Below are 21,074 nucleotides of genomic sequence, written 5' to 3' on the forward strand. Positions count from 1 at the left end.
TTGGAGCGCTGGCCCTTTAAATGCACATGAGCCGCTTCATGCCCCGCCCCCTCCAGGTCGTTGACGGTGCCGCTCTGTCCCGTTTCTCCGTACTCTGAGAAATGTTCGTCTGAAGTCTTGACCTTATATGTGCAAATGTCGTGATGTAACTAGTTATAAAACGTAACAAATTAAGCAGGAATTAAAACAGGTTGTAGAAGTTTACACGATTTTTACTCAAATGAATATAAAGATAGCTTTGCAGTACCTGGAGGGTTCAAATTCAAACTTTATGAACTATTAGGGTCCAAATACACAAATAAATGAACCACAGACTAATAAAAGTGGCTTTAGATAAATATGGCCCCTTTAAACAAATATCTGCAAAGACGCAGATACATGTTTGGTCAGAAGGAATGAGAAAGTCACATGGATGAAGGTCTGATTAAAGGTGCACTAATATGTTTTTTTTATTATAATTACAGTTGTTTTATTTCCTGCTCATTTCAGACTCCTTCAGATGATATTCATGATGTAAGATCTCTCCCCTCCTTAAAGGTTAAACCTGTCGTGCTCATGTAAAATAAATGAACTGATGCTACAGTTGTTCCATCTTTGGCGTCCATTTTGGAGGTTTTCATTACCGACAACAACTTACTTTTCCAAGATTTTCTTAAGTAGAGAAACATAGTAAATAGTGCAGACATTATCCTTAAAGTCACCTGTTCATTTCTAATATAAAACATGATCTTTACACACAGACTCTAAAAAGTAAACCTAAAAAGTATTTATTATATCTGCGTTTCCTGATGTTAGTGTAGCAGGTGTTAGCATGACGCTAACGTATCAGGGATCCACCAGAGACACATGGACAATTCTATCATGAAATCAGGTCAAACCGATCTTGAAGAGGCTGATTTAACTGGTTTATCCAAACTGGGTCTAATAAATGTGTAGTATTTTACTGTTATTACTATTACGATCGATTAACCCTCCGGTATTCGCCCACAGAGGCCTCTCCGAAAACACCAAAAGCACCTAATCTGCACAGTGGCGTATTAATGTCACAATGTTTTTCATACAGTTTGTTTTTAACTTTTTCATATATTTTTTTATATTTCATCAACTTGAGCCATAAACAAAAATACAAATGTGCAATAACTTACATATTTTTAACCCTTTAAATGCCATGTTTGTAATGTAAACAAACCATATTTTTTGATGTAGAAACACACAAAATTCTTCTTTTTTTTTTCAAATTTTCTCCATAAAAATTGTATTAGTATTTTTTTTTTTAAATTCCTGTCATGTGTTAATGATTAACACCAACATTGGTTAATAAACATTATTATTTTTTATTCTAGGTCAAATGTTAAATGCTAAAATGTGCCAGTGTGCATTTTGTTTTCACTTGGTTGAAGGATGTTAGTGTAGGAATTTAACAGTGTTTACAATGTGATGATTTTAGTGGATGGGTCAGAATTTTAAAATCATGCAAAAACGTTTTAATTCTGACCTAAAAAAAATTATAAAAAATATTCTGACCTTTAATAACATGAAGTGTAAAGTGTGCATAATATGCTCACTCATATACCGGAGGGTTAATTATGACGTGTATAATGTAAAGTCATTGTTAAGGTGTGCATTGAGATGGTTTTGGGGGTTTTCAGACATACAGTTGAAGGTCAGAGTAAAGATGAGACCCAGTTTGTGATAAACCAGGTCAATGACCTTCACGTGCTGTGAGCTGATTGGTCCCAGGTCTGATGCTGTAAATAGTCATGGATCAACTAGAGGCTGTTTAGTCCTCCTCTAACGCTGGGCTCCCCTTCTTTGCTCCGATGGTTTCCCTGCTTCAGCACATGCTTCAGCTCGGTCAGAGTTGAACCGTTTGTGTTGGCTCAGGGTGACACTGATCTGGATCACTGGATCAAAGACCGGGATGGGCCTCCTAACGCATCGCTTCAGCCGGTCGATGATCCGTTAGCGTTTGTGCTCATTAGTCATCGCAGTAACACATGGCTTTGTGTCATTATCTACTTGGATTTGAATGTTAAGACTCAGTTTAGCCACATGTTAGCTCATGCTTATGCATGTTCATGAAGGCCAGGCTTCTTCAGATGCTCAGTCGATGAAAACACCTGATGGACTCGCAAAGAAATTGACCCAATGACCAAAAAAACCCAAACCTGAACCAACACGGACTCAAACCTCAGAAATGCATCAGGTCTTTTCTGCCGAATCCTCAACCAACACAGTCTGCACACTTTAAGTTCAACCTACTTTTTTCCCTCCCATGACCTTTGACCCCTTTTAGTTCCACAACTTATCCCCTCAGTGAGACTTGCGCCCCCAGCTGGTCATGCATAGACCCTCATATAACACCCCCCACCCCCCTCCTCCTCTGGAACTCCAGTCAGCTTGGACACATGCAGGTTATGCTGTTGAGTCGGGCCAAATCTGGGCCAAAGATGGGCCAAGTCCAGGTCCAGACCCAGATTTAGCCCCACCCCCCCACCCCCCTTGGGTTCAGACAGTAACTGAAAACCCGTACCCCTCCCCTCCGTCAGAGCTCCCTCTTCTAGAAGAGACAGGAGGTCAGTGGCTGGCCTGGACGGCCAAAGGGAGGAACTGCTTAAGTTTCATCAATGGTAAGGTCTCCTCCTTATTCGCTCCCTGATGATGATTGACAGCCAGTGGGGTGGAGGCTAACCAATCAGGAGCAGCGTTTTTGATGAAGACCAGGCCAGAGACCGCCCACCACCACGTACACCTTCAGCGGCCTGTGGTCCTTTTCCAGAATCCCGTCTGATCCTGTAACCGTGTCTTTGTGTTCAGATTCAAACTCACAACCATCGAACTGACAAACGTGTGTCGACAGAACTGTTGTTGTTCTAACAGACGTCTGTGGGTCCGACAGTACGAGGCTGTGATCTGATAGGAGGGTTTAGGGCCTTTTCACACATTGTCATTTGTTGTGTTTCTTAACCCACTGGTGTTTCATCCATAGATGTCCTTCCTGATCACATACAGTGTTTAATATGAACAGAACAGTAGTAACATCACTTTAAATTCAGTCAGTTTGTTTGTAATGTATGTTCGGGTTTTTTTTTTTACCAATTATTATTATTTTAATTTAAAAAATGTCTTAGTATTTCATCAACTTAAACCATAAACAAAAATACTCAGTCACTGTCATATTTTTAATCCTTTAAATCTCATGTTTGTAATGTAAACAAATCATATTTTTTGATGTAAAAAACATTTTTTTCCCAATATTCTACATATAAAGTGTATTACTTATTTTTTCATCCTGGCATTATGCCAATGATTAACACCAACATTGGTTAATATACATTGTTATTTTTTTGTGCTAGGTCAATTGTTAAAATGTGTCAGTGTGCATTTTGTATTCACTTGATAGAAGGGTGTTAGTGTAGGAATTTAACAGTGTTTGGATTTTAGTGGATGGATCAGAATTTTGAAAAAAAAAATAAAAATTCGGACCTAAAACAAATTGTGAAAAATAAAGACATGCATGGACATGGTTGTTTTAACCCTTTAAATGTCATGTTTGTAATGTAAACAGACAATACTTTTTAATGGGGGGAGGCAAATTTTTTTTCAATATACTACATAAGAATTGGATTAGTTATTTTAACATTTTTTAACATTTTTTAATTCTGACGTAATATAAATTGTGAAAAATAATATGACCTTTTGTAACATGAAGTGCAAAGTGATCATAATACACTCACCTGGATACTAGAAAGTTAACTTCAGTGTTTTTTTCCATGGTTCAAATTTTTTCCACGTAAAAACTTCAGTACCCAAGATGCAACACTGCAAAGCACAGCAGAAACAGGAAGAAGGTCTGAGGTTTTGGACATGTGGACACAGGAGGATTTAGGTCCAACCTGAGTTCATGTGGGTTCGTATGAGGGTCAGACCATGTTCTAATCGGGTTCTAATTCTGAGATCCACTAGTGACTTAGAACTAAAGGACACGTGTTTGTCTGCCTCCAAACCCAACCACTGAACCTGAATGTCTAATGTGGACGTTCCTTAAAGTTGAATTTAGCAGTGTGTGCACGTCTTTATCCAACAGTTAAAGGCCTTTATCGGCTCTGTTTACACTGGAAGAAAAACAGACGGAACAGAACAAATCAGACCCAGGACACGTTCAAAAATTATCATAAATCTGATTCATGTCTGATGTTTTTAGTGTGATCTCAGCCTGAACGGTCATGATGAAATTCAATTCAATATCAGTTTTGTTCATTTTATTATATTGTATCATTTTTACTCATTTTATTGATTATTTTATTCATTTTTTGAGAAATTTGTTCATTTTGTTCAATTAATTCATAATTTTGTTCATTTTGTTTTTATTTTGTTCAATATTTTGTTAATTTCTACCCATTTTGTTGATTATTTTATACATTTTTTTGAGAGTTTTGTTCATTTTTTTCATTTTGTTTGTTATTTTGTTCATTTTTGTTCAGTTTATTTATTATTTCACTAATTTTTAAATATTTTGTTGATTATTTTATTCATTTCATTCACCTTTTATTCATTTACTATTTCTGGAAACACAGCTACTATAATGATATAAGTCACAATAGAACTAAAGTATTAAAACAGGAAGTGATAGACGAGTCCGACTGATCTGAAACCTTTTTTTTTTTTTTTTTCCATTTTTTCCAGGTGTTTTAATCCAAACCGTCCTATACGATCACGGCCTGGCGTCTTTTGTCTTTTCGTTAACACATGTTCTGTTTTCCCTCCTGTTCTAAGTGGATTTAATGTGAATAATTCCCATTTTAATATGATTGTTTTTTTGATTGTACTTCTTTATATCCTGTAAATATCCTGTGCTTTAATACCATAGTAGCCATAGTAACCATAGTAACCATAGTAACCTGTTTCTGATGGGACTGGACACATCGTTAACTTTATCTGTTTCTGTTTCGTTCAGATAAAACTGTGATGCTTCTAAATCTGTGTAACTGCATTAATTCCTGTCTGTGTGTCTTGTCTTTGTTCGTCGTGTTTCAGTGGAAAACGGCGAACACTGCGACTTCACCGTTCTCCGTAACATGCTCATCAGGTGAGTCAGGGGGCGTGTCCTTTCCCATCATGTTTCATATCCAACCACAGTGTCGTATTTGTTCTACACGATGTAAAAACTCCGCCCATTCGTCCTCAGGACCCACATGCAGGATCTGAAGGACGTTACCAACAACGTCCACTATGAAAACTATCGCAGTAAGAAACTGGCGGCGGTCACCTGTAACGGAGTGGACGCATCCAAGACCAAGGGTCAGCTGACAAAGTAGGTCAATGGAGAGGGGACGAACTGGGACTGGACGGATTATTGTGTTAAATTTTATTCATTTTGTTGATTATTTTGTTTGATTTGTTTATTATTTTGTTCATTTTTACTCATTTTGTTCATTATATTGTTCATTTTGTATATTATTTTGTTCATTTCTGTTCAATTTGTTCATAATTTTGTTCATTTTTACTCATTTTGTGAGTATTTTGTTCAGTTTGTTCATTATATTGTTCATTTTGTATATTTTGTTTATTATGTTAATTTCTGTTCAATTTGTTCATTATTTTGTTCATTTGTACTCTTTTTTTTTAGTATTTTGCTCAGTTTCTTCATTTTTTTCATTTTTACAAATTTTGTGGAGTATTTTGTTCAGTTTGTTCATTATATTGTTCATTTTGTATATTATTTTGTCATGTTTTTCATTTTTGTAGAATTTGTTTTTGTTTGTTTTGTTTGCTTTATTTTGTTCATTTTCACTCATTTTATTTATTTTTTTGTTCATTTTTTTATTATTTTGTTCATTATGTTAATTATTTTGTTTGACCTGTTTATTATTTTGTTCATTTTTACTCATTTCGTTGATTATTTTGTTCATTCTGTATATTATTTTGTTTGTTTTGCTCATTTTTACTCATTTTGTAGATTGTTAAAAATTCGTTTTGTTGATTATTTTGGTGTTTTGTTCACCGCTTGTTGTCACTGAATCTTTCCTAAATCTATAACTATTATTATAGTAAACCCTTCATTTTTCTGTGTAAATCCTATATTTTCCTGTATTAATTCACTGTCCATGTAAGTGTTTGTAATTGGACCCCTTGTCGCCGCCTGCAGCAGTAGTTTTGACCAGACTGTGAAATGTTCAGTATTTGTCCCTGTCATTCACATTTGTACAGACTTGTTGGTACTTTCCACAGTTTGAGGACTTGACTAACGCTGATGTGAACCTTCTGGTGGTTTCCAGGAGTCCTCTGGCCCAGATGGAGGAGGAACGAAGGGACCACGTGATGAAGATGAAGAAGATGGAGGCGGAGATGGAGCAGGTGTTTGAAATGAAGGTGAAGGAGAAGAAGCAGAAACTGAAGGATTCGGAGGCTGAGGTCAGTGTTTTAGGACCGCGGGTCAAACATCTGCGTTTGTCTCTGTATCTGTATCTGACTGAGTAACACTTGCTCTGGCTCCGCCCCCTCAGCTGGAACGACGCCACGAGCAGATGAAGAGGAACCTGGAGGCTCAGTACAAAGAACTGGAGGAGAAGAGGAGGGTGTTCGAGGAGGAGAAGGTCAACTGGGAGGCGCAGCAGAGGATCCTGGAGCAGCAGAAACTGGACGCCTCCAAGTCAGTACCCGACCGCAGAACCCCACAGAACCAAAAATAAACCAAACAGAACTCAAAAGAACAGAAATGCCAACCAAAGAGAACCCAAAAACAAACCACAGAACCTGAAACCAGCCAAACGGAACCCGAAAGAACCAAAATACAAACCAAACAGAACCAAAAAAAACCCAAACAGAGAAACAAACAAAAACAAACCACAGAACCTGAAAACAACCAACCAAACAGAACTCAAAAGGAACCAAACAGAACTAAAAACAAACCCCAAACAGAACCAAGAACAAACCACAGAACCTGAAAACAACCAACCAAACAGAACCGAAAATAACCAAACAGAACTAAGAACAAACCGCAGAACCCGAAAGGACCAAAAACGAACCACAGAAATGAAGTGAGTCACACATCAGGGCTACTGTAGAGTTAACAGAAATAAACAAATATTTTTAAAGAATCAACAAATATGAATAAAATAAACTGTAACATGAACAAAACATGCACAAAAATTACCAAAATTTTGACAAAAAAGTCATTTTGGTGGTTTTCTGTGTTCTTACATTTACATATTTTTGTACATATTTTCTCATCATAATGTAAAATATTTGCGTGAATGACGTCATAAAATGACCCGTGAATTGACTGTAAATCATTCTTCTATATATAAATAAGTTTCCATTGGGCTTAAATGGAAGGAGCGGGACTTCCAGAAGCTATAAGTGTTACCATGGCAACCATGAGTAGACAATATCTGTCATACAGATTGCTTAGTTTCTAATTAATATAAATGAATGAAGGGACTCTTGTTTTTAAGTCTTGTACACGATTTAATTCAGTCACAGATAAAAATGGTTTTTACTGAATGGTTTTTAATAAGTGGTTTAATTTTTCTGTTTTCTGTTTCTCTCACAGGACGATGGAAAAGAACAAGAAGAAAGGGAAGATCTTTTAGAGCCTCACCTGCTCTATCAGTTTTACACCACGTCATTATGCCCTGAGCCCTCATTGACCCCTGACCTCTGCCCCTGAACTGTGGCCCTTCAACACATAAATACTGAAGACAGATGTAAACCATTCCATTCCTCGGGTTTATTCTGAAAAACCTGGACGCCGTCAACAAACACAACCACACAAAACTACACACTCCGCCTCCCTCACCACCGTCTCTGCAGGGCGTCGATGTTGACCTTTGACCTTGGGAATGCATGTGTTTGTTATAATTCTATTTTCCTATATTTGCTCTTGAACCCAGGGACCGTTCAGACCCGTGTTCATACTCGTATGTTCCATTTTTCTGCAGGTCGATGCTGTTGTTGCGTAAACACTTTAACGCTTAAACGAAGGAAGACGCGCGTACGTTCGACTAAAGATGGGGATGAAAGGAAACGGAAAGAGCTGACGACACTAGAAACAGATTTAACTGTAATTCAACTGTGTGAATCCCAGTTTGGATCATCGGCGACGCTGTATGTATATTTATTTTCATACACAAGAAGAAAAGATGATAAAACGTGCAAAATTCCAAAATCATCTGTTATTATTCACGAAATTAAAACACAGTAAAAAATACACATTGACACATTTTAGCATTTAACATTTGACCTAGCATTAACAAAACTACTAAATACTCAATAACTGTCATATATTTACCCCTTTAAATGTCATGTTTGTAATGTAAACAAACCATATTTCAAAAAATACCACTTTTTTTCCCAATATTCTTCATATAAATTGTGTAAGTTATTTTTTTTATTTTTTCATCCTGGCATATGTCAATGATTTACACCAACATTGGATAATATACATTATTATTTTTTGTGCTAGATCAAATGTTAAATGCTAAAATATGTCGGTGTGCATTTTATACTCACTTGGTAGAATGGTGTTAGTGTAGGAATGTAGGAACAATAATATGGCCTTTAATAAGAGGAAGTGTAAAGTGTGCATAATACACTCACCCAGATACCAGAAGGTTAAGACTTGTTAGCATCACGTTAGTTTGAATGCTAACTGGTAAAAACATCAAAGTCCAGTAACATCCATCTACCTCCTGTTCTTCTAGTATAAAATAAAGATAAATAAAAGTTAATGATGCTACGAGCTAAGCTAACTCCCCACTCCGCTTTCAGTAAAATATGTCCCCCTGAATTACTGTACGATTAAATTTAACACTAAAACTGAAATTTTAAACTCCGTATGTTGAATCTGTTGCGAGTCCAGGCTGTGATAGAAGCAGGTGTGTGTTGTGTCGAAGCAGGTGTGTGTTGTGTAGAAGCAGGTGTGTGTTGTGTAGAAGCAGGTGATGGTGATCATGTAGAAACCGCCGTGAACCCGAAACGACAGAAAACCCACATGTAAGAGCAGCCACGATACCGTCATTCCTGTGTGTGAGTGTGTGTGTGTGTTTCCAGTTTTAATATAAGACATTATGCAAAAAAATACTAATAAAATAAAAGCCTGATCTGTGTGTCCATTGTTGCAGGTTCCGATAACAGTGTTTACTCTCGTGGTGTTGTCTTTGACCCTGAACGGCGTCTTCTCCTTTGACTTTTGACCTTTGGCCTGTCCTTCACCGCGGACCCGTAAAACGAAACCTCATCAGCCATAAACTCTTGTTTTATTCTGTAAATGCTTCCAAAGCGAGCGGCGGATTCAGGAAGTGGTGTCTTCATACCTTTAATACAGGGGTGTCAAACATACGGCCCGTGGACCAAAAACAGACATCAAAGGGTGTGATTCGGTCCATGGGACGGATTAGTGAAATGAAAAATGACACAAGATATTAACAATCAATGACGTTAAAACCATTTTAGTTCAGGTTCCACATACAGATCAATATGATCTGAAGTAAAATAATAACAGAACAACAGAAATATTGACAAATGCAAATGTTTTTCTTTGTTTTACAGTCCAGAAAATTAAATTACATTATGAAAATGTGAATAACATGAATAACCTGAAATTTCTTAAGAAAAAAAGTGTAATTTTACCAACATTCTGCCTGTTTATCATTTACACGTGCATCACAACTTACAGATCACAGTGGATCTACAAATACACTAAATATTTAATGATTTTGAGAAATTATCACACATTATACACATTATAACACAAGCTTAACAGAAAAAAAACATATGAACAAAATAAAGAACAACACGAGGAAAACTTGTACAAAAATTAGAGGAATATAAACAAAACGAACAGAAATAAACAAAAATTCAACAAATATGATGAAGTTACGCAACAACAAGAACAAAACATTCACAAAAAAATCACAAAAACTTGAGAAACTTGAACAAAATTATATTAAAATTGCACTACTTTCTCTTATTTCAGGTTATTCATATTTTTTGTGAAAGGATAGTTTATAAATGTAAATGATGTCTTGTAACTTTCCTTTTTTTATAGTAGAACAAAGACAAATATTTGTCATTGTCATTATTTCTAATTTATTATATTATTATTTTACTTTAAATTATATTGGTCTGACTGGAACCTGAACTAAAATAATTTTAACATCATCGATCATTAATATTTTCAGTGTAACTTTTCAATTTCACTAGTTCACCTCATGAAAGAGATTGGACTTTTTTGCGGCCTGGTTTTAGTCCACGGGCCTTATGTTTGACACCCCTGTTTTAATAGAACTTTCCCAGAGTTGTCATGTTTTATTTTCATATAATGATGATGATGATACTATGGTATATATTTGGTTGGCTAATGCCTCTTTGGATCCCGTAGTTTTTTAAAGCGTCTCATAGATGAATCCTTTATTTGAGTTTGACTGCCTGTTGTCTTTCTGATGCGTTTACAGTCAAAGGGACGAACCTTAAATATGACCCGTATGCGTTGGTTCTGGACGGACATGCGTATATTCTGTACATACTGGAGGCGCAGTGGCCTTTTATGTTCTGCTTTTGTTCTTTTACTCTGTTCCAGGATTAACCTTTAGAACAGAACTCATGATGATTTGACTTGGGTTCATGTTTTTTCTGGTCGGTACCGGTGGGTTCAGTGTCTCCGGTACCGATCCGATGTCTGGTAATTAAAGTGATTCTTTGGTCCTTAAGTCGCCAGAGTTTCCAGTAACTCCGAGTTAAAGTAACATAAGTTTAGGTGGATTGTTTTTGTAATATTTCTTTTTTTCTATGTCCACAGTTTTCTGCTTTTCTTCTGTTTTCTGGTCTCTAACTGTACATGGTTCATATTAAAGTTAAGGTTATGCTTTAACCAAACGTGTTTGTTTCCTTCTGTCTCACCTGAAACCTTATTTTACAGGTAACGTTAGCTGTTATTCTGCTCACGACCGAAATAAACCCACGTTAAGTAGTTTACTCAAGTAGTTAGGAGTTAATTAAGGCACAAAAATCATGTTAGGTAAAAAAAAAAAATTCATAACATTTATATTGATGTTTAGTCTGTCATATTACATATTAACACACTAAACATCTAACTTTCCTTACCATTTATTATCTTATTGAATATTTTTCAGTGTAAATCCTGCATTTTTCTATATTTAATTCACTGATCATGTAGATGTTCATTAAAACTCACAGTAAATTCAAAGGTTATTATATTGAAACAGAGAAAAAGTTAAGAAAAACTGACTTTTTCAGTCAAATCATTAATTAAAAAAAGTACCCTTTTATGCTGATGATACTGTCGCTTAAGTTACATTTCATTAATTTATCATTTTTTGTGGCCATTTTCTTTTTTTAGTCACATGTTTAATGAATCCATCATATTCTTTGACATTTTCTAAACAGGTTTAAGTTTTACTGTATTTCTGGTGAATTATACATTATTTTTTTATTTTGCATCATTGTACGTCTTTAAAACATGAAGACTGATTTAACCCTTAAAGATTTAAAAACTGTTTTTGTGACGACTACCAAATACATTTTTCTCTACAGTTGACCTTTTCTCAGTGACCATTTATTCTAATATTATCTTCTGTATTTGACATGTTTCAGTGTAAATCTTGTATTTTTCCATATTTAATTAACTGATCACGTAGATGTTCATTAAAGCTCAGAGTAAATTCGAAGGTTATTATATCAAAACAGAAAACTGAAACAAAAGGGACTTTCAGTCAAATCTATCATTAACTGAACGTAAAAGTGTCTACAACTATATTTTGATCATGGCACTTATTTTGTCCATTTTTAAACTTTTTTTTATTTACTTGTTTTTTTTATTGTTCTTTGTTGATTTTATCCTCATTAAGTTTATTTTTCTACATTTATTGCCTATTGTGATTTTTTTTTCCAATTTTGTTCAGTTTCTGTTTTTTTGTTTGTTTTTTTTCATTTTAGTCAAATATTTCGCTTTTTTTTATTATTCATTATTTTGTAATTTTTTTTTGTTTTTGTTCATTTTAATTCATAAATAACCTACATATAAACCCAGTGTGTCCATCCACTGTCATTGATCCAACTCCATGGGTTTTACTGGTGAATCAATGTTGTAGAAGATGACAGTGTTTCCACGGTAACTACAGAGCCTCTGAACGTGTATAATGAGTCATATGATAAAAGTTTACAGTAAAAGTGGGTCGATGTTTCCAGTTGGTCACAGATCTGCTCGTGTCTGTTGGTGCAGATGTGAAGATGCTGTTTTGATGTTATCAGTGACACTTCCACATCTGCAACATGAATCTGCAAACTGAGGTCAGATCAGACATGAGATAAACGAGTCCACAGATGATCAACAGGTTTTACAAACATCAGTGATGTTCTGATGGAAGTTGGACAGAGTTTCAAACTGAGAAACACAGTCACAAGTCTTTCCATCAGTTTGTAGAAGGTTTAGGCTCAAATTTGATATTATTATTATTATCGTCGTCGTCATCGTTGTTATTATTATTATTATTATTATTATTATTATTATTATTATTATTATTATTATTATTATTAATAACAATAAATACATACATGCATACATACAGTCCTGTGTAAAAGGTCTAGATTTATAGCATTAATTTTTAAAAATATTTTATACCATCAACAAACTGAACAAAAATAATCAACAAGAAGCAAAAATGAACAGAAAAAAATCTAAATTTATAAAATAATCAACAAATTGCAGTGTTCAAGTGAATAAGCAAAATACTCCCCAAAAAAAAACAAAATTCACAAATTAATCACAAAATTAATGAAATAACAAATTGAACAAAATAATAAAATAATCAATAAAATGAACTATATATACATATATATATATATATATATATATATATATACATATACATATATGTATATATATATATATATATATATATATATATATATATATATATATATATATAAATCTGTAAAATAAACAACAACGAACAAAACAACTGGGTTTGATTCAACTCATGTCAGATGTTTCAAATTGTTTGTGCTGTTTGTGTCAAGGCTGTGTGCAAAAAGAATTAAGAAAAAATAAATATGTATGAATACATAACCCTGAAAAACCACCCAGATAAAGGTAGATCTGACTTTTACACAGTAACTCTATGTATAAAAATGGAGGATCTTGGGCAAATAATGAATAAATATAAAATAAATAATAGAACCAGGTTCAAACTCTGTGTTTCTGTGTCTCAGCCTCATAATGTTCATTTTTTCCTCGTACTTTGACGATTTAAAGCTGCAGAATGTTCAATATCTCCTTCCACTCAGTCCTAATCACAAGAATTAAACTAAAAATAGATAAACCTCCATCCACCATGGTGAAATGATGCCAGTGGAGCAGTGGAATTATGGGTAATTACAGCCATCAGTCATATTTAACCCCTCCCTGTCTGAAAACACCAGAGAGCCACTAAGAGAGTTTCTACAGAGTCCACAGACAGAGGTAGAATTGTTGTAAATGAAAGTTCAATCAAACACAGATATAAGTCACAGATTTTAGATTTTATTTGCATTTTAGAAAATATGTCACTATTCCTGGAAATTCAGGTTATATGTGACATGTATGGGATCTTTATTAAAATATAAAGAATATCTGCCAAAAAACAGGTACTGATGTGAAATAACCATCTTGTTAATGTGCTGATGATGCATTTTCAGGACTGGTGGCCGCTGCCTTCAGGGCTGTTCAGTTTCATGTCGACGCTAACGGCCCATGGAAATGTCTGACTGTAACAGATCTGTCGACCCCTGACCGTCTGGACTCTGGACAAACACAGCACATCAGTTAGCATCATGCTAGTTAGCATCACATCAGTTAGCATCACATCAGTTACATCAATTAGAATCACATCAGTTAAATTAGTTAGCATCATATCAGATCACGTCAGTTACATCAGTTAGCATCACAAAAGTTACATCAGTTAGCATCACGCCAGTTAGCATCACATCAGTTACATCAGTTAGCATCATATCAGTATATCAGTTAACATCACGTCAGTTACATCAATTAGCATCACATCAGTTCCACCAGTTAGCATCATATCAGTTACATTAGTTAGCATCACATTGGTACTAGCAGTAGTGGTAGCTGAAGTAGTAATACAAGTATTAGTAACAGTAGTAGTACTATTAGTGGTAGTAGTAGTAGTGGTAGTAGTAGGTACAGTAGTATTACAACTAGTATTAGTAGTATTAGTACCAGTCTTAGTAGTAGTAGTACTCATATTAGTAGTATTAGTACCAGTTTTAGTAGTAGTAGTACTAGTATTAGTAGTATTAATATCAGTTTTAGTAGTAGTAGTACTAGTATTAGTAGTATTAGTGCAAGTTTTAGTAGTAGTAGTACTTGTATTAGTACCAGTTTTAGTAGTTGTAGTAGTAGTAGTTGTAGTACCAGTTTTAGTAGTAGTACTAGTAGTATTAGTAGTATTAGTTCCAGTTTTAGTAGTAGTACAAGTATTAGTACCAGTTTTAGTAGTAGTAGTACTAGTATTAGTACCAGTTTTAGTAGTAGTAGTAGTAGTAGTAGTAGTACCAGTTTTAGTGGTAGTAGTAGTAGTAGTAGTAGTAGTAGTAGTAGTACCAGTTTTAGTAGTAGTGCTAGTATTAGTAGTATTAGTACCAGTTTTAATAGTAGTAGTACTAGTATTAGTAGTATTAGTACCAGTTTTAGTAGTAGTAGTAGTACCAGTTTTAGTAGTAGTAGTAGTAGTAGTAGTAGTACCAGTTTTAGTAGTAGTGCTAGTATTAGTAGTAGTAGTACCAGTTTTGGTAGTAGTTTTAGTAGTATTAGTACCAGTTTTGGTAGTAGTTTTAGTAGTAGTAGTATTAGTACCAGTTTTACAGGGTGGGGAAGCAAAATTTACAATGAACATTTAGTTGTTTTTTCTCAGCAGGCACTACGTCAATTGTTTTGAAACCAAACATATATTGATGTCATAATCATACCTAACACTATTATCCATACCTTTTCAGAAACTTTTGCCCATATGAGTAATCAGGAAAGCAAACGTCAAAGAGTGTGTGATTTGCTGAATGCACTCGTCACACCAAAGGAGATTTCAAAAACAGTTGGAGTGTCCATAAAGACTGTTTATAATGGAAAGAAGAGAATGACTATGAGCAAAACTATTACGAAAAAGTCTGGAAGTGGAGGAAGCAACAAAAAACGTACCAAAGCTTTTATTAAAGCTCTCAAATCCAAAATCCTAAAGGATCCAACCAAATCCATGAGAAAAATGGCAATTGAGCTTGAGGTAGACAACAAGACCGTTAGAAATGCAATAAAATATGATTTGAAGTTAAAATCTTACACAAGAACACCAAAACACTTGTTGACAACAGGAAAAGAGATTGGAAAGGTGCAAGAAAATTATTACATGGTTCAAGAAAAAGTCCTCCATTGTAACGATCTTATCAGATGAAAAGATCTTCACTGTCGATGCTGTTCTGAACCGCAGAAATGACAGATTTATCGCAAAATCTCTTTTGGTGTGACGAGTGCATTCAGCAAATCACACACTCTTTGACTTTGGCTTTCCTGATTACTCATATGGGCAAAAGTTTCTGAAAAGGTATGGATAATAGTGTTAGGTATGATTATGACATCAATATATGTTTGGTTTCAAAACAATTTACGTAGTGCCTGCTGAGAAAAAACAACTAAACGTTCATTGTAAATTTTGCTTCCCCACCCTGTAGTAGTAGTATTAGCACCAGTTTTAGTAGTAGAAGTATTAGTAGTATTAGTACCAGTTTTAGTAGTAGTAGTAGTAGTAGTAGCAGTATTAGTAGTAGTATTTGTGGACTTACATGAATCCCTCTTTGGCGCAGCCGCTGTGTGTTCTGCTGATGCTCTTCACCCGTTTCAGTGATAATCTGAGTGAAGAGAAGCTGAAGCAGCAGTCGACAGGCATTGAACTGTAACCCACCGCTTTAGCTGCAAAGATGAATGAAGGAATGAATGACTGAACTGTATCCAGTTTAGGTAACTTAGATAATTAGATAATAAAACATAAATCATATATTTTTTAAATCACTTCTTTAAACACATTTTTATAGACTTGCTTTTATGTGGTGTCTGTCCCTTTTTAATTTTTAATTTTTTAAATTTGATTTTTATCCTGTGTGATTATTAATTTATATTCTCATGCATGATGTTGTTTTATTGCATTTCTTCATTTTTTGCATTGATTTAACAGCATCATGTTACATTATCCCTGCCCTCCTTACTCTGATTCACTTAATTTATTCGAAGTGCCATATTTTTGCATTTGTTGTACACATCTCTCTTATTGTGTTGCTTCTGTTTTAGTGTTTTTACTTGCTTCTTGTATCCTGCAGTTGTGCCCTCTGTCAAAGCACTTTGTAAACTTTGTTTTTAAAGGTGCTATACAAATAAAGCTATTATTATTATTATATAGATTGTCACCTTCGTAAAATAATTGCCTCCGTACATTTTTTTTCAGATTTTTCAGGAAACAAAAAACAAGAAAGTGAGTATTTGATGTTTTAGGTTACAAAAAAAAGTGACGAAATATGATCAATATACTTCTGGGCCCAACACTGATCCCTGGAGGATACCACATACAATGTCCATATATGAACAACAGCATGTCCCTCACCCTACTTCACAAATTATTTTCTAAATGACTCTTAAACCACTTCACTGCCCCCTTATTACCTATCCATTTTTTAAAAAATTAATTTGTCATAATTTATTGCGATAGTACTTACGCCTGGCATTGCAGCAGCAGATGGAGACCAGTAGTAAACCCAGAACCAACAGGATGGACTTCATGATGCTGTAGTGAGGACGTTCTGGTCTTCTACTTCTTCTTCTTGTGTTGTTGTGTCCTCCAGCTCTGAGTCCCAGGTATAAATCCTGTCCATGGTGGATTTGAAATGAGGACGACGTCAGAGAAAATCCCCTCCACCTCCTCGTCTTTCCAGAGCGCTGCTGTCGAGGTTTGGAGGTAAGAAGTGGAAGGGACAGTCCACCAGCTGGTTGTGAACATGCAAATGTATGAACCACAGAAAACGGAAGAGTCAGAATAGAGTTTTATCAGTTCATCTGTCTGTATGTAGAGGAAATGGAAAGGTCAGAGGAGGTTGATGACACGTTGGTGTTTAGATGGATGGAAATACTGTACATGTTTTACATCTGTAGAAGATCAGAAAAATGAAAGATTAAGAATAAAAACTAATGATATGACTGAACCACATGGATGGATGGATGGATGGATGGATGGATGGATGGATGGATGGTAGGTGGGTGGACGGACAGATGGATGATGATAATTTCCTATGTCCTATTTTTTTCAGGTCATAACTATTCATTCATTCATTCATCCATCCATCCATTCATCTTCTGAACCTGCTTTATCCTCACCAGGGTCGGGGGGTCCTGGAGCCTATCCCAGCTACTTATGGGCGAAGGCGGGGTTCACCCTGGACGAGTCGCCAGTTCATCACAGGGTCGACATATAGAGACCAACAACCAATCACTCTAAGGCTACGTTCAGACCGCAGGTACTAATGCATAATTTGTTTAGTTATTTTTTGTATGCATGTTCATATTACACATTAAATGCGACTTCTATCAGTTTTGAGTATGAACTGAATACAACCCTGAAGTAACCCACATGCGCAAAAGAGGTCCTGATGGAACAGGTGACCCTGTAGGCATGTACTGTGTTTACAGAAGTAACACTCCTGTCGCATTTCAGTGACGTAAAGGCTGGATAAATGCGACCTGGCCATTCAGACTGAAGCCTCATTGCAACATATTTCATTTCATTAATTTGTGCTGCGTTCCAGGCTGTTTTTTGAGCCCGTAAGTCACGACTTCAAACCACGACTCATGACTTTGTAACGTTCCAGGCAAGTCACGCCAAACTGCCTAAGCGCAAGGAACTGTGGGAGTTAGATGTAAACAAACTAGCATGGTGGACAGTACGTTATGCTCATTTACAATCATTTCTATCCCCAAAGGTGTTCACTCTTTGCTTATTTGAGGGAAACAGAAGAGTAAAAATGGCGCATAAGGCAAGAGAAACTGTTCTACCTTTTATGTTGTGTTATTTGTATATTTAGATTCGTATTTCATATTAATTTATTCTTGCACTCAATGGACTGAAAACTAGCGAATGCTGGAGTAGCTGCTGATTATACAGAACATTTGCAGATAAATAATGTCAGAGCAATACCTTGTTTTAATAAACAATTTGCATAAACACCGCATCCATGGGGGGGCGCCATTGCTACGTGACGTCAGAATTCGTTACTGGGAGTACATCGATCTAGTACGAGTTCACGGGTGGGAAGTCACAGGTTTGACTGCCATTCCAGTGCATTTTCACTGGTAGAAGGTTGGAAAAACACAAGTTACAAGTTACCTGGAACGCAGCATAAGAATATTAGCATTAGCAACTGAAACATCAATTGCTATTCTTCCTGGGGTCTCCTCTCCATTACAATACAATTTAAATTATTTACATTAATCTTACACCATTCATGCCCACAAACACACACTCACAAATGGGACATATAATACAACAGCCCAATGCAATAAAAAATAAATAAACAAACAAAATAAGTGCTATACATTTATACTCATTCACCAAACAATAGCTGTCTGATACAAATCAGAAGACCTGTTTCAGTTCGCTGTAACTGATTTGTTCTGCCTAAAATATCAGATACGTATCGGGTTTGGGACCACATATGAAAGTGTCCTGGGTCGGATTAGTGCTGTTCAAATGGTCTTTAACAGATCGGATACAGGCAAGGTTCTAATAGTTTTGGATTTTTCATTATAGTTTAGTTTTATTTAGTTTTGACTTTTTTTTCTCTAATTAAGTTAGTTTTAATTCATTTTTAGAGCAGGTTTGCTAGTTTTTTTATTAGTTTTCATTTTTTTCTAAATGCTTAGTTTTAGTATCAATTTTAGTTTTGTCGTATCTTTTATCTTCTTTGCCGTCGTATTTAAATAAATCCTGTACAGGACTCTGCTGCTTTCTCCCAGCTTTAGTCTCCATGTTTCCAGGTAGAGTGGGGACCAGAAGACGACTGGAAACCACAAGTGACGAGAAGTGACGGACCGTGAAGTGTCGTATGGTGCCGCTAGCTAAAATTGCTAGAGCGAAATAAATCGATTTCATATCAATCTGACATTGCCAAAGATGAAAATGAAGGGAATTTTATCCATCATTTTTATACGTTTTAGTTAGTTTTGTAAACACACAATACAGTTTCAGTTAGATATCGTTTTTTTCTTTTAATTGTAGTTTTTATTTATTTCAGTTAACAAAAATGTTTTTTCAATTCTAGTTTTTGTCATTTCGCTAGTTTTCGTCATTTCTTTAGTTTTCGTTAACGATAATAACCTTGGATACAGGTCACATATGGACAAAAAAAAATCGGATTCGGGCGACATTTGCCTGCAGTCTGAACGTAGCCTACCATTCACACCGAGGGGCGGTTTTAGATGAACCAATGGACTCTATACACAGCCCCACTACTTCCTGAACTTCAGGTGGGTCCTTTATTTCCTGTCTTTCATTAATGGACACACTGATTAATCCGGGTGTGCCTAATTAATCAGTAGTCACAAGAAGAAGTAGCAGGCACACCTGGATTAATCAGTGTGTCCAATAATGAAAGACAGCAAATAAAGGACCCACCTGAAATTCAGGAAGTAGTGGGGCTGTGCAGAGAGTCAATTAACCAATCAGTGCATGTGTTTGGATGGTGGGAGGAAGTCAGAGGACCCAGAGAGAACCCACGCAAACATGAGGAGAACATGCAAACTCCACACAGAGAGGTCCCTGCAGTGTTCAGAGAGTAAAGTAACACAGATATCGCAATATGGCAGAAAAATATTAGCCTGGTTAGCCATCCGTCTTTCTTAATGAGAAATCCGTCTGGAATCGCGGGGCTTGAATCCAAATATGAAGGCGGGACTAAAAGGCACCAAGTAAACCAATCACAGTTAAGATGGATGTGATTGCTGTTGCTTTTGTCAGAGAAACTTGAGAATACAGGGTGTAATCTGATAATAGTGATAATAACAATACGTTTTATTTGTATAGCACTTTTCATGGAACTCAAAGACAGTGGTGTCTCAATCAATGGTGTCCGACCTTTTTTGGCTCGTGACCCCATTTTAACATCACACATTTCTGGCGACCCCAGACATTCAAAATGGAGACTTTTTTTTTTGTTGCTGAAATTAATTTGTTTTTGATCATGTAATAGTTTGCTGTACTATGTTGCAAATAAACATTAATTTTAGCTGACAATTTAGTCTATATAATGTATATTATTATGAGCGGAGGCAGTAAATCCAGGTGTAGATTACTGCACAAAATGAGAATTTTATTTTCCTTGGTCAGGATATGTACAGTCAGTCCAGCTTGGATTTACAAGACTGACAATTAATACTGAACAAACAAGAACTCAAACTATGAATTATGAAAGAGCTGCAGCATCTGAAACCGACCACAATGAACATTTGACAGATAAACAGAACCACAATGCTTCAGTTTCAGCTTCACAGTTTGTCATGTATTTTATGTATTGTGATGTCTCAACTCACCATATATTTTTTACTAGTAAGGTTTTTTTTTTTTAGTTTTTTATCAATTACTAGAAATTTCAGGCGACCCTATCTGAATTCCAAGTGACCCCATGTGGGGTCCCAACCCCAAGGTTGAAAAACACTGCTTTAAATACAGCAGATAAAAACAGAAACCAAACACATTAAAAACAGATAAAAAGCAGGTGCAAAACATAATAATCTGTAATTCAATCCTTATTTTTAAATCAAGTAAACAACCAACAACAGTTGGAAAGAGATTTATGGACTTGAAACTGACTTTGACTCGCGACAAAATAAGTCGGTGCATATGACGCATTGCGAAACACCCGCCCCCCCAGACCTATAATTGGTCGGTATAGAATAGATCGTGCATATTTCACAGTGATCAGCCCGATTCCAGACTGTTTTCTCAGTATTGAATACACTGAGAAAA

The 21,074-nt window shown here is 35.6% G+C and overlaps 2 protein-coding genes and 1 long non-coding RNA gene across 7 annotated transcripts in view; 1 reads left to right on the forward strand and 2 right to left on the reverse strand.

Moving 5' to 3' along the window:
• The window catches only part of LOC115420742 (septin-7-like), a 52,826-nt gene extending 44,784 nt beyond the window's left edge, over window positions 1–8,042 (forward strand). For 3 of the 5 annotated variants that reach the window (XM_030136231.1, XM_030136232.1, XM_030136233.1), the window contains 5 exons: window positions 5,038–5,089; window positions 5,189–5,314; window positions 6,279–6,414; window positions 6,507–6,652; window positions 7,556–8,042. In XM_030136231.1, the coding sequence (XP_029992091.1) occupies window positions 5,038–5,089; window positions 5,189–5,314; window positions 6,279–6,414; window positions 6,507–6,652; window positions 7,556–7,595 (500 nt within the window). In that variant the 3' untranslated portion in view covers window positions 7,596–8,042. Of the gene's footprint in view, window positions 1–2,549; window positions 2,631–5,037; window positions 5,090–5,188; window positions 5,315–6,278; window positions 6,415–6,506; window positions 6,653–7,555 lie in introns of all 5 variants that reach the window. The other 2 variants (XM_030136229.1, XM_030136230.1) reach the window with 1 other exon arrangement.
• LOC115420761 (uncharacterized) lies at window positions 5–20,563 on the reverse strand. The gene is made up of 3 exons (XR_003935592.1): window positions 20,543–20,563; window positions 17,667–17,670; window positions 5–85 (listed from the first exon to the last, which is right to left on the reverse strand). It is a non-coding gene; the product is annotated as an uncharacterized LOC115420761 (long non-coding RNA).
• LOC115420755 (C-C motif chemokine 3-like) lies at window positions 13,556–17,151 on the reverse strand. The gene is made up of 3 exons (XM_030136257.1): window positions 16,777–17,151; window positions 15,853–15,979; window positions 13,556–13,803 (listed from the first exon to the last, which is right to left on the reverse strand). The coding sequence occupies exons 1-3, from the start codon at window positions 16,838–16,840 to the stop codon at window positions 13,695–13,697; spliced, it is 300 nt and encodes a 99-aa protein (XP_029992117.1). The 5' UTR covers window positions 16,841–17,151; the 3' UTR covers window positions 13,556–13,694.
• Window positions 20,564–21,074: the final 511 nt, after the last annotated feature.

Source organism: Sphaeramia orbicularis, chromosome 6 (genome assembly GCF_902148855.1).
Source record: "Sphaeramia orbicularis chromosome 6, fSphaOr1.1, whole genome shotgun sequence".
NCBI classification, from domain to species: domain Eukaryota; kingdom Metazoa; phylum Chordata; class Actinopteri; order Kurtiformes; family Apogonidae; genus Sphaeramia; species Sphaeramia orbicularis.

What these genes read in the sequence shown, in the direction of transcription:
- LOC115420755 (XM_030136257.1), bottom strand. Translation starts at nt 16,840, where the DNA reads ATGAAGTCCATCCTGTTGGTTCTGGGTTTACTACTGGTCTCCATCTGC. An exon ending in CTGCTGCTGCAATGCCAGGC is followed by an intron (nt 15,980 to 16,776) that starts GTAAGTACTATC and finishes TCATCTTTGCAG; the next exon opens with CTAAAGCGGTGGGTTACAGT. An exon ending in TGCGCCAAAGAGGGATTCAT is followed by an intron (nt 13,804 to 15,852) that starts GTAAGTCCACAA and finishes GTGTTTGTCCAG; the next exon opens with AGTCCAGACGGTCAGGGGTC.